The sequence below is a fragment of the Sapajus apella genome, unplaced genomic scaffold (assembly GCF_009761245.1).
Source record: "Sapajus apella isolate SASKATOON/1434 unplaced genomic scaffold, GSC_monkey_1.0 scaffold169, whole genome shotgun sequence".
NCBI lineage: Eukaryota > Metazoa > Chordata > Mammalia > Primates > Cebidae > Sapajus > Sapajus apella.
In genome coordinates this window covers 721,557-737,641 of record NW_022437109.1, presented here as the reverse complement: position 1 = coordinate 737,641, position 16,085 = coordinate 721,557, and the positions used below count along the sequence as shown (strand labels likewise).

At 55.0% G+C, this 16,085-nt stretch overlaps 1 protein-coding gene and 1 long non-coding RNA gene across 6 annotated transcripts in view; one reads left to right on the top strand and one right to left on the bottom strand.

Annotated features, from left to right (window-relative positions):
* Nucleotides 1–5,946, bottom strand: part of LOC116542455 — a 16,407-nt gene extending 10,461 nt beyond the window's left edge. Inside the window, exon 1 of the long non-coding RNA XR_004265230.1 lies at nt 5,865–5,946. This is a non-coding gene — a long non-coding RNA (uncharacterized LOC116542455). The remainder of the gene's footprint in view (nt 1–5,864) is intronic.
* On the top strand, nt 5,717–16,074 carry ZNF687 (zinc finger protein 687). 5 transcript variants are annotated; one of them, XM_032267362.1, is made up of 10 exons: nt 6,407–6,709; nt 10,165–10,241; nt 10,342–12,446; nt 12,562–12,740; nt 13,120–13,296; nt 13,407–13,569; nt 13,706–14,035; nt 14,150–14,262; nt 14,456–14,597; nt 14,735–16,074. In XM_032267362.1, the coding sequence occupies exons 3-10, from the start codon at nt 10,359–10,361 to the stop codon at nt 15,227–15,229; spliced, it is 3,687 nt and encodes a 1,228-aa protein (XP_032123253.1). In that variant the 5' UTR covers nt 6,407–6,709; nt 10,165–10,241; nt 10,342–10,358; the 3' UTR covers nt 15,230–16,074. The 5 variants fall into 5 exon arrangements, with proteins under 5 accessions (XP_032123250.1, XP_032123253.1, XP_032123251.1 ...); XM_032267359.1 differs by lacking the exons at nt 6,407–6,709; nt 10,165–10,241 and adding an exon at nt 5,717–6,393; XM_032267360.1 differs by lacking the exon at nt 10,165–10,241.
* Nucleotides 16,075–16,085: the final 11 nt, after the last annotated feature.

The window sequence follows — 16,085 nt, the reverse complement described above, 5'->3', positions numbered from 1 at the left end:
CTCCCAAAGTGCTGGGATTACAGGCGTGAGCCACCGCGCCCGGCCTACTCCTAGTTTCTTTATCATCCTCACTCTTAGAGAGTGATCTTGATTTTTATTCCTATAAAGAGTTTGGGCCGGGCGCGGTGGCTCAAGCCTGTAATCCCAGCACTTTGGGAGGCCGAGGCGGGTGGATCACGAGGTCAAGAGATCGAGACCATCCTGGTCAACATGGTGAAACCCCGTCTCTACTAAAAATACAAAAACATTAGCTGGGCATGGTGGCGCGTGCCTGTAATCCCAGCTACTCAGGAGGCTGAGGCAGGAGAATTGCCTGAACCCAGGAGGCGGAGGTTGCGGTGAGCCGAGATCGCGCCATTGCACTCCAGCCTGGGTAACAAGAGCGAAACTCCGTCTCAAAAAAAAAAAAAAAAAGAGTTTGACAACACGTGTTATTGTTTCTTATACCAACAGACAACAGAAGCAACAGAGGGATACCCCACAGCTCCCCAGCTTCCTCGACACATGTTCGCTCACTCTGCCTTCTCTCCCAATTATTCTTCGGGAACCGTCCCTGCCCCTGCGTAAAGCAATTCCTCTGTTTGTGAACTGGACCCTATTGCTCACCTTTTGAAGGACATGGCTCTAGGAACTTTCCTGATCGCTCTGCTACAACTTTAGTTTTTCCTGTCTACAGGATCCTTCCCACCAGTATACTAACATACCATAACTTTCTCACCTTGAAATAGTCCTTTCCTTGGGTCAGGAAAACCTGATGAGAGAAAAAGATAAATATTAAAAGAAATTGGCCGGGCGCAGTGGCTCACGCCTGTAATCCTAGCACTTTGGGAGACCGAGGTGGGTGGATCACCTGAGGTCAGGAGTTCAAGACCAGCCTGGCCATCATGGTGAATCCCCATCTTTATAAAAAAAAAGAAAAGAAAAGAAATAGTCTTTTCCTGATTGCTCTTTTCCCTCCAGTTACTCTTTTTTCTCCTTCCTTCCTTAGAAAGAGTTTTATAGTGACTTCTCTTTCTTCTCCTCCATTCTTTTGAACCCATTCCAGGCAAGCTTTTGTCCCCACCAGTCCATCAAATCTCCTGATCATGATCTCCAGGGACCTCCATTTTTGCTTTAATCCATTGGTCAATTCTCAGGTTTCATCCTATTTGACATTTTAGTGGCATCTGACTATCACTCTCTATTCCTCTTTCTCGAGACTATTTTTTATTTTTATTTTTTGAGACAGAGTCTTGCTCTGTTGCCCAGGCTGGAGTGCAGTGGCACAATCTCAGCTCACTACAACCTCCACCTCCCAGGTTCAAGCGATTGTCCTGCCTCAGCTTCCTGAGTAGCTGGGACTACAGGCTTGTATCACCATGCCTGGCTAATTTTTTTGTATTTTTAGTAGAGACGGGTTTCACCGTGTTAGCCAGGATGGTCTTGATTTCCTGACCTTGTGATCCGCCTGCCTCGGCCTCACAAAGTGCTGGGATAACAGGCGTGAGCCACCGCACCCGGCTGAGACACTTTTTAAATTTAGCTTGAAGGTCACAACACTCTCCTTGTTCCTTCTTTCCTCTTTGCTGTTCTCATCTCCCTGATCTTTTGTTTCCCATGGCTCAATCCTTGGACTTTTTCTCCTTTCAAACCTCTGTTGGTGGTCTCATCCATTCTGACCTGGGCTTTAAATACTATCCATAAGCCTATGACACCCACTTTTGTTCTCCACTTGGATGTGTAATAGCTTAACATGACTGTAACTGAGCTACCGACCTAACCCCTAAAACATACTTCTCCAGCCAGGCGTGCTGGCTCACACCTGTAATACCAGCACTTCCAGAGGCCGAGGTGGGCGGATCACGAGGTCAGGAGTTAGAGACCAGTCTGACCAACATGCTGAAAACCTATCTCTACTAAAAATTCAAAAATTAGCCGGGCATGGTGGCGTGTGCCTGTAATCCCAGCTACTCAGGAGGCTGAGGCAGGAGAACTGATTGAACCAGGACCTGGGAGGCAGAGGTTGCAGTGAGCCGAGATCGTGCCATTGCACTCCAGCGAGACTCTCCCCATCTCAGAAAAAAGAAGCATGCTGCTCTTGTAGCCTTCTCAGCTCAAGAAATGGCAACTACCTCCTCAGCCCCCATTCTTTGGAGTCTTTTTCTTTCTCCCACACCCTACTTCCAGCCGTTTTAAAAAATAAGTCAGGCCACCATGTCATCTGTCTCCTTTTGATGGCTTCGTATCCCACTCTGAGAAAACGCCAAAGACCTTCCCATAGCCTCCATCTCACCGCTCCCACCCCCTTACCGCTCTGGAACCCACGCCCATCTGAGGACGTCGTACTTGTTCCTTCTTCCTGGAATGTTCTTGTCCCAGATAGCTGCGTGGCTCACTCCCTCATCTCCTTCGGGCCTTTACTTAACCACCATCTTCTTGGAAAGGCTTATACTGTCCACCCTATCTAAAACTGCAACCCTCCCACACCTCCTGTCATACTTCCCTGCTTTGTTTTTTAATTGTTTTTGTTTTTAAATTAACATACTTTATTTCTTGCAGCATTTTTAGGCTTGCAGAAAAATTGAGCACAAAATGGAGCTCCCACACATCCTCTTTCTCCAGTTTCCCCTATTGTTGTTATTATTTTGAGATAAGGTCTTGGTCTGTTGCCCAGGCTGGAGTGCAGGGGTGTGACTACAGCTCACTGCAGCCTTGACCTCCAGGGCTCAGGTGATTCTCCCGCCTCAGCCTCCCAAGTAGCTGGGACCACAGGTGTGCACCACTATGCCAGGCTACTTAAAAACAGTTTTTTGTAGAGATGGGGTCTCTCCATGTTGCTCAGGTTACTCTATTATTTATTAATATCTTGCGTTAGTGTGGTACATTTGTTATAACTGATGAGCCAATATGGATACATTATTATTATTATTTATTTATTTATTTTGAGATGGAGTCTTGCTCTGTTACCAGGCTGGAGTGCAGTGACGCAATCTCGGCTCACTGCAACCTCCACCTCCTGGGTTCAAGCAATTCTTCCACCTCAGCCTCCCAAGTAGTTGGGACCACAGGCGCGTGCCACCACGCCCGACTAATTTTTTTGTATTTTTAGTAGAGACAGGGTTTCACCATGTTGACCAGGATGGTCTCGATCTCTTGACCTTGTGATCCACCCGCCTCGGCCTCCCAAAGTGCTGGGATTACAGGCGTGAGCCACAGCACCCGGTCGGATACATTATTATTAAGGGACAGGGTCTCACTTTGTTGCCCAGGCTGGAGTGCCGCAGCAAGATCATAGCTCACTGCAGCCTCAAACTTCGCGGCTCAAGGGACTCTCCTGTCTCAGCCTCTTGAGTAGCTGGGACTACAGGTGTGCACCACTGAGCTCAGCTAATTTTAAAGTTTTATGTTGATCCGCCCACCTTGGCCTCCCAAAGGTCAGGGATTATATGTGTGAGCCACCAGGCCAGACCTGGATACATTATTGTTAACAAAAGCCCATAGTTTATATTAAAGTTCACTGTGTTGTACATTCCATGGCTTTTGACCAATGAATAATGCCATGTATCCACTATTACAGTATCCTACAGAATAGTGTCAGTGTCCTAGGGTCTCCTGTGCTCCATTTATTCATCCCTCTCCCTCCACCTGAACCCTTGGCAACCAGTGATCTTTTTACTCTCTCTCGTTTTGCCTTTTCTGGAATGCCACATAGCTGGACTCATATAGCATGCAGCCTTTTCAGATCGGCTTCTTTAACTTGGTCATACGCACTGGATTCCTCTATGTCTTTTCACGGCTCGATAGCTCTGCTTTATTTTATTCCTTGGCAGGTATCATTTCTAATATTGATTGTCTTCTCCTTAGGAATATGTTTCATGACACGGCTTCTTGTCTGCTTTGTTCACTGCTGCATCCCCAGTACCACCCTTGCATGGTTGTAAAGATTACATGAGTTATTAATAATATATAAAGTTTATCTTTTTTTTTTTATGTTTTTTGAGACAGGGTCTCGCTCTGTCTCCCAGGCTGGAGTGCCGTGGTACGATCACGGCTCACTGCAGCTTTGATTTCATGGGCTCAAGCGATCCTTCCATCCTAGCCTCCCAAGCAGCTGGGAACACAGGGACCTGCCAACACCTCAGGCTAATTTTTTTTTCCAAATATTTTGTAGAGGCGGAGTCCTGCTATGTTGCACAGCCTGTCTCCAGGGCTCAAATGAGCCACCCACCTAGGCCTCTCAAAGTGCTGGAATTACAGGTGTGAGCCACCCATAATATTATGTGTATATGAGTAGTAATTGTTATTCTGTATAGGGAGACCAGAAGAAGAGGCAGAAATGTAATGCCTGTTGGTTACATCGGGTTAGGGACCCTTAATTAGCTGTTCAGAGAAGGAAGAGCACCTGAGCTGGAGCAACTGGGAGCAAATGCAGGCGGATTGAGCACGCAGGATGCAAGGCTCCGGGAGAAAGGGCACACTAATCCCAACTGCCAATTACTTTACAAAGCACATTTACATTCGAAACTTTGTTTTTTCCAATTATTATTTTTTTTGAGACAGAGTTTTCCTCTTGTTGCCCAGGCTAGAGTGCAATGGCACGATCTTGGCTCACTGCAACCTCTGCCTCCCAGGTTCGCCCAGGTGCGGTGGCTCACGCCTGTAATTCCAGCACTTTGGGAGGTTGAGGCGGGTGGATCATTTGAGGTCAGGAGTTCGAGACCAGCCTGGCTAATATGGTGAAACCCCATCTCTACTAAAAATACAAAAATTAGCTGGGCGGGTAGTGGCATGTGCTTGTAATCCCAGCTATTTGGGAGGCTGAGGCAGGAGAATCGCTTGAGCCTGGGAGGCGGAGATTGCTGTGAGCCGAGATCACGCCACTGCACTCCAGTCTGGGTGACAGAATGAGACCGTTTCAAAGCAAAACAAAAAAAAACCTCTCCAAGGTAGGGAGCGGTGGCTTACGTCTGTAGGATTGCTTGAGACCAGCGTGAGCAACCTGGCGAAATCCCGTCTATACAAAAAATTTAAAAATTAAGGCTGGGCGTGGTGGCTCATACCTGTAATCCCAGCACTTTAGGAGGCCAAGGCGGGCGGATCTCCTGAGGTCAGGAGTTCAAGACCAGCCTGACCAACATGGAGAAACTGTCTCTACTGAAAATACAAAATTAGCCGGGCTAAGTAACATGCCTGTAATCCCAGCTACTCACGAGGCTGAGGCAGGAGAATTATTTGAACCCGAAAGGAGGAGGTTGTGGTGAGCAGAAACTGCGCAATTGTACTCTAGACTGGGCAACAAGAGCGAAACTCGTAAAAAAAATATATATATAATAATAATAAATAAAAAATTAGCTGGACATGATGGCGTTCACGTGTAGTCCCACCTATTCAGGAGGCCGAGGCGGGAGGATCACTGGAGCCTGGGAGGTTGAGGCTGCAGTGAGACGTGATCGCACCACTGTACTCCTGCCTGGGTGACAGAGCGAGGCCCTGCCTCAAAAAAAGTAATTATAAAAAATAAAAACCACAGTGCTAAGGGCTCCGTGCGCGAGGTGGCACACTGGGCTTGCAGATGAATTCTGCCAGTGAGTGCTATTAGAGCATCAAAAAGACTGATTTTCTCAGCGACTCCTCCCTTTCCCCCGCCTCCAGGGGGTGGGGCAACAAAGCGCGGGAAAACTCGACCTTGACCCCACCCACTACTCCGTGCTGGGGGCGGGGGAAAAGGGGGGCTCTTAAATGGGAAATGGAGCCGAGGGTCTCCTCCAGCCCATGTTTAGGACGCCTATCAGTTGCCCCTTTAAGGCCTCTTTGGAAATAGCCCAGGCCACGCCAGCACTCCTAACGTCACCTCCCCCGCTTCCGGTCCGCAAGCCTTTCGCAACCTTTAGGTCCAGGTTCCTTCCACGCTCCAAATCTCGTGCCCCGTCCAGGCACTCCCGCAGAGGGAGGAGCGACGGGTTACGCTGTCGCCCAGGAGCTGGCCTGTGCGAGGACCCTATCCATCCGATTATATGGCGATTTAGACGGTGGGAAGACCGCGAGGAAATGGTCAGCGGATGACGTAATGTTTGGGGTGGCGTCCCATTCTGTGACTTCTGCACGGCTTCAATGACAAGGGATTAGTTTGAAACAGCGCAAACGGACCTACACCTCTAAGCTCCACTCCGAGTCAATGCGGTTCTGCTCAAAGAGCCCACCATACAGAAGCTGGGTTCCTTAGATTCGCGAAGGTGAACATCAGCTTCGAGCAGCCAATAGGGAGCCAGGGGCGGAGACGCACCTGGGGGCTCCCCCTTCAGCAGGAGAGCGGGGAAGCTGGCTGGCTTCTTTCTAAGCGACAGTGGCGGAGGCCAATCGCTTTCGAGACCTGCAGATGGGGCAGACGGACCCCGGCGCAGCCAATGGGGAGAGGTATCTTCAGAGGGCCTCGGCCCCTTGCCCAATGAGCATGAGAGGACTGTGCAGGGCTAGTTCCGAGCGGCAGTACTTAAGGCCAACCCAGTGCCGGGCTAGGAGGGGCGCAGGGCTGAGCGACGGAGGCAAGGGCCAATGGCGAGTGCGAAAGCGGGCAGCCCAGACCCCGAGCGCGGAGGGAGGAGAAGGAGGGGGGAGGCTGAACCGGAGAGAAGCAGGAAGTAGCGGCGGCCGCGGGGAGGGCGGCGGTGGCGGCGGTGGCTGGAGTGGGGTAGAGACCGCCGGGTCTCGGCCCGCAGGAGGAGCGGAACAAGTAAGCGTGCCTGGGGTAAATACCCGCCCTTGGCTCCGCCCCCTGGGGGGGGCGGGTAAATACCCCCGCCCCTCCCCCACTTGGTCAACTACCCCCTTCTCCGCGCCGCCCCCTGGGGCGGCTTCTAGGAAGGCCCAGACACCGCCTCCGTCCATTGGGGTGGATGGGCGAAACTCCCGGCCTGTTGAAACCACAGCCCCTAGCCGGGCAAAGCCCCAGGAGGGTCCTGTACCCCAAGTCCTGGCGCTCCCAGCTCGAGAGGCACCCGAAGTGCGGCTCGGAGACTGGAGGCTGCGGGATGTCGCGACCTAAAATGGTGTCCGTTCCCGGGGATGGGGGCGGGGGAACGGGGCCAGGCGGGAGCGGAACCTGCACCCTGACTGGGCGCGGGTCAGCCTCCAGGCCCGGGCGGGATTCAGGCTTGCGCCTCCGGCCCCCTGCGCACCCTCTGATCAGTCTCCAGTCTCGAGAGAGCCTTCGGGAGTCCGCGGCGTGAGGAGGCTCCGCTGCGCCAGGAGGGGAGGGGACGATGTCCGAGTTGGGACCGACCACGGCTGAAGAGCTGAGAGTCGCTCAGAGACCGGCCCCTCTCATGTCCCCTCTTTCCACCTCCCCACCCGCTCCTGTGTAGTCCTGGGTCCCCAGGTGCTGCGTGGCAGCTCCCAAAGGGCCTGGCCTGGCCGAGGCCCGGCCTTCGCCTCGCACGCAGGTGAGAGTAAGAAGCGTCGCACGCCTCAGTTTCCCCCGTAGTTTCTCTTGTGTACACCCCGCCCCCTCCTCGCAACCCAGGACTTGCTCCCCGCGCCGGCCCTCGGCAGATGGCAGGGACTTAATTCCGCCCGCTGCCCAGCTTGGCCGCAACCTAATCGCTGCCAGCCCCTTGCCCTCCTCTGCGCTGCAGGCCCTGGGCCCGGGCAAAAGGCAGTGGAGCCCCCACTCCACCTGGGCCTATTCAGCCTCTTCCTGTTAGCCTCTTTGGCTTTTGGGGAAGCACAGAGGGAAAGGGGGCGGGGGAGATGGGAGCCCTAGAGACAGGGCGCAGCAATCGCAGGAAGGCCTGATCCTCCTTGGCCTTGAGCTCAGCGGCTTGCTTGGTCAACTGTCTGCTCTGGGTGGGTGGCCATCAGATGACCTCTAAGCCACTGGGACACCCAAGAGGGAGGTGGCTGGCGGGGGGGGGGGTGGCGGTTGAGTTCGCAGGTGTTTTCTTCTCGTCCCCGCTGCTCTTTGCTGTACCAGTCCACTTTTCTGAGGACCAGAGTGGAAGGTAACTCAGGCTTCTGGTCAGGAGGGAGCCCGGCTTAGGAGGGCCTGTAGAGACAAGGGGCTTTGTTTAAACCCGGAGTCTGCAGAATTAAATGGAGGGGTGGGTGAGGGAAGGACTTCCCCTTTCTCTGGTTGGTATCCTTTGCCCCCCACCCCCACCTTGGTCCCAGCAGTCGCAGCTGCCACATGCTGGTACTGTCTCCAGTTACAGGCTGAAGGCTGGAGAGAAGTGGGAGAACAGGCCCTGGGAAGTGGCCTGCAACCTGGGCAGGGATTAGATTCTTTAGTTGCCTCTTCCTAGATACAGAAACACTCATGGGGAAACACCGGTAGGGGATAGACCTGGGTCTTCCACAAACTCTGAGCTGGCCTCCCTGCTGGTTTAGTGCCACATCATTCTTGTGGGATTTTTAATTTTATTTTTTGCACTTGGCCAGGTTGAGGTTAGGTGAGACTTCCTGGGCTGCTGTTGCCACGGGACAGTTGAAGGGTGAGGAGTTTGTTAGGGAATGGAGCGGGGTGAGGAGCTCAGAGCAGACACGGTGAGGGGTGAGGGAGCCTGGCTTTTCCCCACCGTGGCAGCTGTGCTGGATGAGCCTGTACTCTGGGAGTTTTAGCCTCCAGAGAGCAAGATGGGGAGGGGTGGAGGAGGAGGGGCTGGCTAGGGGAGCTCCAGGCACTCTGGGGAAGGTAGTGAGCGAGCAGCAGGTGTTTATGACAAGAAAGGCCTAGGCTGGGGCCCTTGTGACCAGGCTGCCATCACCATTTTCCCCTCTGTCTCTTCTCTTTGTCTGTTTCTGTTCCTGTGTCTTATTCTTTCCATCTTGGTCTCTTGGGTAATTTCTTTGAGTCCATTTCTTCCTACTGACCAAACTAGATCTCCAGGTGCCAGTGATGGCCCCAGGTCCCTAGACGTGATCCTGCGTGACCCTGACTCTTGCCTCTGACCCCAGCCCTAGAGTTCCAATGCTTATTCCTTTCCAGCTCCTCCTTGACCTGACACATTCTTGCTCGGCCCAGCTGGAATAGTAAATTGTATTGTTAGTGTGATTCTTGCATTAGCAATTTCGTATCATGCTCAGAGTAACCCTGTGATATATAGATACTTGTGCCGTCTGTCTTTTCTTATTTTTTGAGACAGGGTATCACTGTCACCCAGGTTGGAGTGCAGTGGCAAGATCGTGGCCCACCACAGCCTCGACCTCCCTGGCTCAGGGGATCCTCCCATGTCAGCTGGGAGGCACAGCTGGGACAACAGGCACTCGCCATCATGCCTGGGGGTTTTTGCCATGTTGCCCAGGCTGGTCTGGAACTCCTGGGCTCAAGTGATTGGCCTCCCAAAGTGCTGGGATTACAGGTGTGCGCCACTGCACCTGGCCATTTGTGTCTTCTTTCAGACAGCAAAATAAAAGGCACTCAAGAAACTTGCTTGTACCACAGGCCCCTGATAAAGCTGAACGAGGATCATTTCTTGTCTTGGCACACGGCATTGCCCCTTTGCATACATGGCCTTTCAGATCTCTGTGGACCCCAGAAGACTCATGAAGAATGTGAATTGATTCCATGCCAACATGAATGAGCCCTAAACCTAGAGCATCGTGTACATCATCCTCCTTAATAATAGTATCGATGATTTCATTCTGTGCTGGGCACAGAAGAAGTTGCTGGGGTGCCCTTCTTCAAGCAGTCTCCAGGGCACCAGAGCGCTCTTGTCTCCCCAAAAGTGCCCATCTGTCAGCTCTTGAAGGAAGAAGTTGTTTCCACCAAGATGCTCACTGAGCTCTGTTACCCTTTCCTGTTCCCTTTAGTTTATTTTGAGATAGGGTCTTGCTCTGTCCAGGCTGGAGTGCGTTGGTGTGATCTCAGCTCGCTGCAACCTTAAAACTCATGGGTTCAAGTGATTCTCCTGCCTCAGCCTCCTGAGTAGCTGGGATTACAGGCGTGTGCCACCACACCTGTTTAGTATTTTGTATTTTTAGCAGAGACAGGGTTTTACCTTGTTGGCCAGGCTGGTCTTGAACTCCTGACCTCAAGTGATCCACCTGCCTTGGCCTCCCAAAATGCTGGGATTGCAGGCATGAGCTACTGTACCCGGCCCTTCCCTGTATTTCTGAGAACTCTTTTTCCCCTGCTTTCTTTGGATTTTGGTGCCTGTCAAGTTATGGACACTAACCCTCTTCTGATTTTAGGGTTTGGCAAACCAGTCATCTCTAGCAGCTTTGTAGGACTCATGCTGTGGTGGAGGTGTACCCAAGTTGGAGTGCATGTGGGTTCTGAGAGGATAAATATGGAGATACTGAGGGAAGAGCTCCAGGATCTCTCTTCCAGATGTCTCAGTTTCTCCTCTTTATTCCGGTTTTCATCAGGTCTGGGACCTGCCGATATGGGGGATATGAAGACCCCTGATTTTGATGACCTCCTTGCTGCCTTTGACATCCCTGACATTGATGCGAATGAAGCCATCCATTCTGGGCCAGAAGAAAACGAGGGGCCAGCAGGCCCAGGGAAGCCAGAACCCAGTGTGGGAAGTGAATCTGGAGACACAGCAGCAGCCTCTGCTGGGGACGACTCTGGAGTTCCAGCCCCGGCCTCTGACCATGGCCTGCCGCCGACAGACATTTCTGTAGTCAGTGTCATTGTCAAGAACACTGTGTGTCCTGAGCAGTCTGAGGCCCTGGCTGGAGGCTCAGCAGGAGATGGGGCTCGGGCTGTGGGGCCTCATCGAATGCAGAATGGTTTTGGGGGCTCTGAACCTTCCCTCCCAGGAACCCCCCATTCTCCTGCTCCTCCCAGTGGGGGCACTTGGAAAGAAAAAGGCATGGAAGGCAAAGCTCCCTTGGACCTGTTTGCTCATTTTGGGCCTGAGCCAGGGGAGCACCCGGATCCCCTGCCTCCCTCTGCACCCTCTCCCCCTCGGGAGGGGGCTATGACCCCACCTCCTTTCCCCTCTCCCTTTGAGCTGGTCCAGGAGAATGGCCTAGGCATGCAGCCCCCTGTTTCTTCCCCAACACTGGGGGCCTTGAAGCAGGAGAGCTGCAGTCCCAATCATCCCCAGGGCCTAGCCCAGCAAGGCTCAGGCTCTAGCCCTGACGCCACGGGCATCCCTGGTAGCGCCTCGCCTCCCCGAGTTGCTGGGGTGCCCTTCTTCAAGCAGTCTCCAGGGCACCAGAGCCCTCTTGCCTCCCCAAAAGTGCCCGTCTGTCAGCTCTTGAAGGAAGAAGATGATGAGGGGCCAGTGGACAAGTCTTCCCCAGGAAGTCCCCAGAGTCCCTCTAGTGGGGCCGAGGCTGCAGATGAGGACAGCAACGACTCTCCTGCCTCTTCCAGCTCCTCTAGGCCTCTTAAGGTGCGGATCAAGACCATCAAAACATCCTGTGGGAATATCACAAGGACTGTCACTCGGGTCCCCTCAGATCCTGATCCACCTGCTCCCTTGGCCGAGGGGGCCTTCTTGGCCGAGGCTAGCCTCTTGAAGCTGTCCCCTGTAACACCGACCCCTGAGGGTCCAAAGGTAGTGAGTGTCCAGCTGGGTGATGGTACAAGGCTGAAAGGCACTGTGCTGCCTGTGGCCACCATCCAAAACGCCAGTACTGCCATGCTGATGGCAGCCAGTGTGGCCCGCAAGGCTGTGGTGCTGCCTGGGGCTGGCACCAGCCCTAAGATGATTGCAAAGAATGTGCTGGGTCTGGTGCCCCAAGCCCTGCCTAAGGCAGAGGGGCGGGCAGGGCTGGGGACTGGGGGACAGAAGGTGAATGGTGCCTCGGTGGTGATGGTGCAGCCTTCAAAGACAGCCACTGGGCCAAGTGCAGGGGGCGGCACGGTGATCTCACGGACCCAGTCCAGCCTGGTGGAGGCCTTCAACAAGATCCTCAACAGTAAGAACCTGCTCCCTGCCTATAGGCCAAACCTGAGCCCACCAGCTGAGGCTGGGCTGGCCCTGCCTCCCACGGGCTACCGCTGCCTGGAGTGTGGGGATGCCTTCTCGTTGGAGAAGAGCCTGGCACGGCACTATGACCGCCGGAGCATGCGTATCGAGGTCACCTGCAACCACTGCGCCCGCCGCCTGGTCTTCTTCAACAAGTGCAGCCTGCTCCTGCACGCACGTGAACACAAGGACAAGGGGCTTGTCATGCAGTGCTCACATTTGGTCATGAGGCCTGTAGCCCTTGACCAGATGGTGGGGCAGCCAGACATCACACCCCTGCTGCCTGTAGCTGTCCCAACTGTCTCTGGACCTCTGGCCTTGCCTGCCTTGGGCAAGGGTGAGGGGGCCGTCACCTCCTCTGCCATTACTACAGTTGCTGCTGAGGCCCCTGTCCTGCCGCTCTCCACAGAGCCGCCTGCTGCCCCTGCCACCTCTGCTTACACGTGCTTTCGCTGCCTGGAGTGCAAGGAGCAGTGCCGGGACAAGGCTGGCATGGCAGCTCACTTCCAGCAGCTCGGGCCCCCCGCCCCTGGGGCCACCAGCAATGTGAGTCACCTTTCACAGTCCTGTGGGGACAGGATCTGGGAAGGCATTGGGGGCTTGGAGAAGTAATGGGGACAGGCTACTCCTCACCAACTTACCTGTTTAACCCACTCGACAGGTGTGCCCAACCTGCCCCATGATGCTCCCCAATCGCTGCAGCTTCAGTGCCCACCAGCGCATGCATAAGAATCGACCCCCCCACGTCTGTCCTGAGTGTGGGGGCAACTTTCTGCAAGCCAATTTTCAGACCCATCTCCGGGAGGCCTGTCTGCATGTCTCTCGCCGTGTAGGATACAGGTGCCTTGGACCCTTCCTCCAGAGTATAGGGTTTCATGTGTCCTAGCCTCAGCCTTAGATGGCCTTTCAAGATCCCCCATCTCCTCTGCTGTATCCCTCAGCCCTATTGTTTTGGCGAACTCATCCCTGAAATAGTACGTCTCGCCTTCCTGACATCCCTAATGGAGATGGGGGAAGGAGGGCCACCTCTGGAGCTTCAGCTCTGCCTCCGCAGCCTCCCTTGGGGAACGGCCTCTGCACCTCCCCCCGTTCTCCACCCTGCTCATGTTCCACTGCTGATTTCTGGAGTCTACCTAGTCCCGGAGAAAAAGTGTGGGGTACTGGGGTGGGCATGGAGATGCCTCCCTCATTACCACAGGGCCTCCTGCTTCCTCCCCAGGTGCCCCAGCTGTTCAGTTGTGTTTGGGGGTGTGAACTCCATCAAGTCCCACATCCAGACGTCGCACTGCGAGGTTTTCCACAAGTGCCCCATCTGCCCCATGGCCTTCAAGTCTGGGCCCAGCGCCCACGCCCATCTGTACTCCCAGCATCCCAGCTTCCAAACACAGCAGGCCAAGTGAGGCCTAGGGAGGGACAGGATGGGACGGGATAGGGAGGGAGGGCCGGGGGGCAGAGGGGAGGGGCTGCACCTATCCCTGCCTGATGTTTGCACTGTCCTCACCTCAGGCTGATCTACAAGTGCGCCATGTGTGACACAGTCTTCACTCACAAACCCCTCCTCTCCTCACACTTCGACCAGCACCTGCTGCCCCAGCGTGTCAGTGTCTTTAAGTGCCCGTCTTGTCCTCTGCTCTTTGCCCAAAAAAGGACCATGCTGGAACATCTCAAGGTACAGGAGCAGAGCAGTGGGGAATGCGTGCTTAGCTGTACGGACATGGGGCTGGGGCCACGTAAGTCTAAGTGGGGGGCTTTGGCACAGCCAGGCCCTTACCCGCAACAGCCACCTCCCTTGTCTCCTCTCACAGAACACCCATCAGTCTGGGCGCTTGGAGGAGACTGCTGGGAAAGGGGCCGGGGGTGCCCTGCTGACCCCCAAGACTGAGCCCGAGGAGCTGGCTGTTTCTCAGGGAGGGGCAGCCCCTGCTACTGAGGAGTCATCTACATCTTCAGAAGAGGAGGAAGTACCCAGCTCCCCTGAGCTCCCCCGTCCAGCCAAACGGCCCCGGCGGGAACTAGGGAGCAAAGGCCTCAAGGGTGGGGGTGGGGGGCCTGGAGGCTGGACATGTGGCCTGTGTCACTCCTGGTTCCCTGAGCGTGACGAGTATGTGAGCCACATGAAGAAGGAGCATGGCAAGGTGAGTGGGCCCCGAGGAGAGTACCATGGGCTGGGGGTGGCACTGGGACTGCCGGTGTGACAGTGGGGACTGGGTCCTGGAGCCTGGCTCTGACATCTACCCCTGCTCTCCTAGTCAGTGAAAAAGTTTCCCTGCCGTCTGTGTGAGCGCTCCTTCTGCTCTGCCCCCAGCCTGAGGCGCCATGTCAGGGTCAATCACGAGGGCATCAAGCGAGTTTACCCCTGCAGGTAACTGCCACTCCCCACTTCCTCCTCCTGCCCAGCACATGACCCTCTGCATATGCCAGAGTACCTTCGAGCCTACAGTTGGTCTCAGTGGCCTGACCAGGTCTTCCCTCTGCTCCAGCAGCCCCTCCTCAGGAGCAAGGGCCCTGGCCTTCGGGCTGTGCCCCTGCTGCCATCCTGCCCTCTCCCATTTCAGGTATTGCACAGAGGGAAAACGCACCTTCAGCAGCCGCCTGATCCTGGAGAAACACGTCCAGGTCCGGCACGGCTTGCCGCCTGGGGCCCAGTCCCCTGGCCGGGGGAGCACCCTGGCTCGGGGTCCCAGTGCCAGAGCCCAGGTAGGCAGAGGCCTGGCCTGCTGTGTTAGGGCTTTGAGTAGGAAACTGGAAGGTGGAGTCCTGGCCGCAGGAAGTGAGGGAGGGGTGCCAGGGGCAGTGGGGGGTGTGGTGAGGCCATTTCTTCTACTTTTCTTCAGGGGCCAGGTCGGAAACGCCGCCAGTCTTCAGACTCTTGCAGTGAGGAGCCTGACAGCACGACACCGCCAGCCAAGTCCCCCAGGGGCGGACCTGGATCTGGAGGCCATGGCGCCCTGCGCTACCAGAGCAGTGGCTCCACGGAACAGAGCCTCCTGGTGGGGTTGAGGGTGGAGGGTGGCGCCCAGCAGTGCCTCGACTGTGGCTTGTGCTTTGCCTCCCCTGGCTCCCTGAACCGGCACCGTTTCATCAGCCACAAGAAGAGACGGGGTGTGGGTAAAGCCAGTGCCCTGGGGCTGGGGGATGGAGAGGAAGAGGCCCCTCCATCAAGGTCTGACCCCGATGGTGGAGACTCACCCCTGCCGGCTTCTGGAGGCCCACTGACCTGTAAGGTCTGTGGCAAAAGCTGCGACAGCCCTCTCAACCTCAAGACCCACTTCCGCACGCATGGCATGGCATTCATCAGGGCTCGGCAGGGGGCTGTCGGGGACAACTAGGCCCAAGCCTGGGACTGACCTCTTGGAGCCTGGCTTTCCCTGCTGCTGCCTGGTCCCTGGGCTGGGGAGTTTCATTAACATTCACATTTTGTTAATTTCTCTCCAACCTGAAGAAAAGCTTTTGAGGATTATTCTAGTTACTTGCAGCCTCCCTTGGGGTTTGGCCCTGGAGTCCTAGTAGCGTGGACCCTCCATTCCTCTTTTCTGAGCCCAACACTAATTATGCTCCTGCTGCAGAACCCCCAGTGTGGGCCTAGGGTGGGAGGATGGGACTTAGGTGTGCCTGCTAGACAGGTTCGGGGAAGGATTGATGGGTGTGTCTTGGAGGGACACACCCCTTCACAATTCCTTCAGGCACGGACTGGAACTTTCCTCCTCTGGGCCAGGCCCTGCCCTAGTGCCCCCTCCCCACCAACTCGCTGGCACTCAAGCCCCCCACCCCTGCAGTGCCTTTCACTTCTTTTTTTTTTCCCCAGAAATCCAAGGGGGGGTTGGTGGGGATGAGTCCTGTCAAGGGGGCCAGAGGAGAGGAGAGGACAGGCTCTCAGGAATCCTTTATTCTTGTAGTAATAATACTAACAGTGGGGGAACTAGGGAGAAAACCAGACCATTAAACTGCTTGTGGTCTCATCTCCATTCATGCCTCTCTCTGTGATTTGGACAGTGTGGACTTGACAGGAAGTGGGTGAGAGTCAGAACATGGGAGGCCTTTCCTTCTCAGAGAAGAGGTGGTGGTGAGCAAGACAGGCAGGGAAAAAGCAAACCTTTCTGTGTGGTACCTTCTGCATCTTGGACACCGAGGCATCCGTTCACGCCTCATCACCCATCTCCCTCCCCCCCCCCCCCCCCCCCCCCC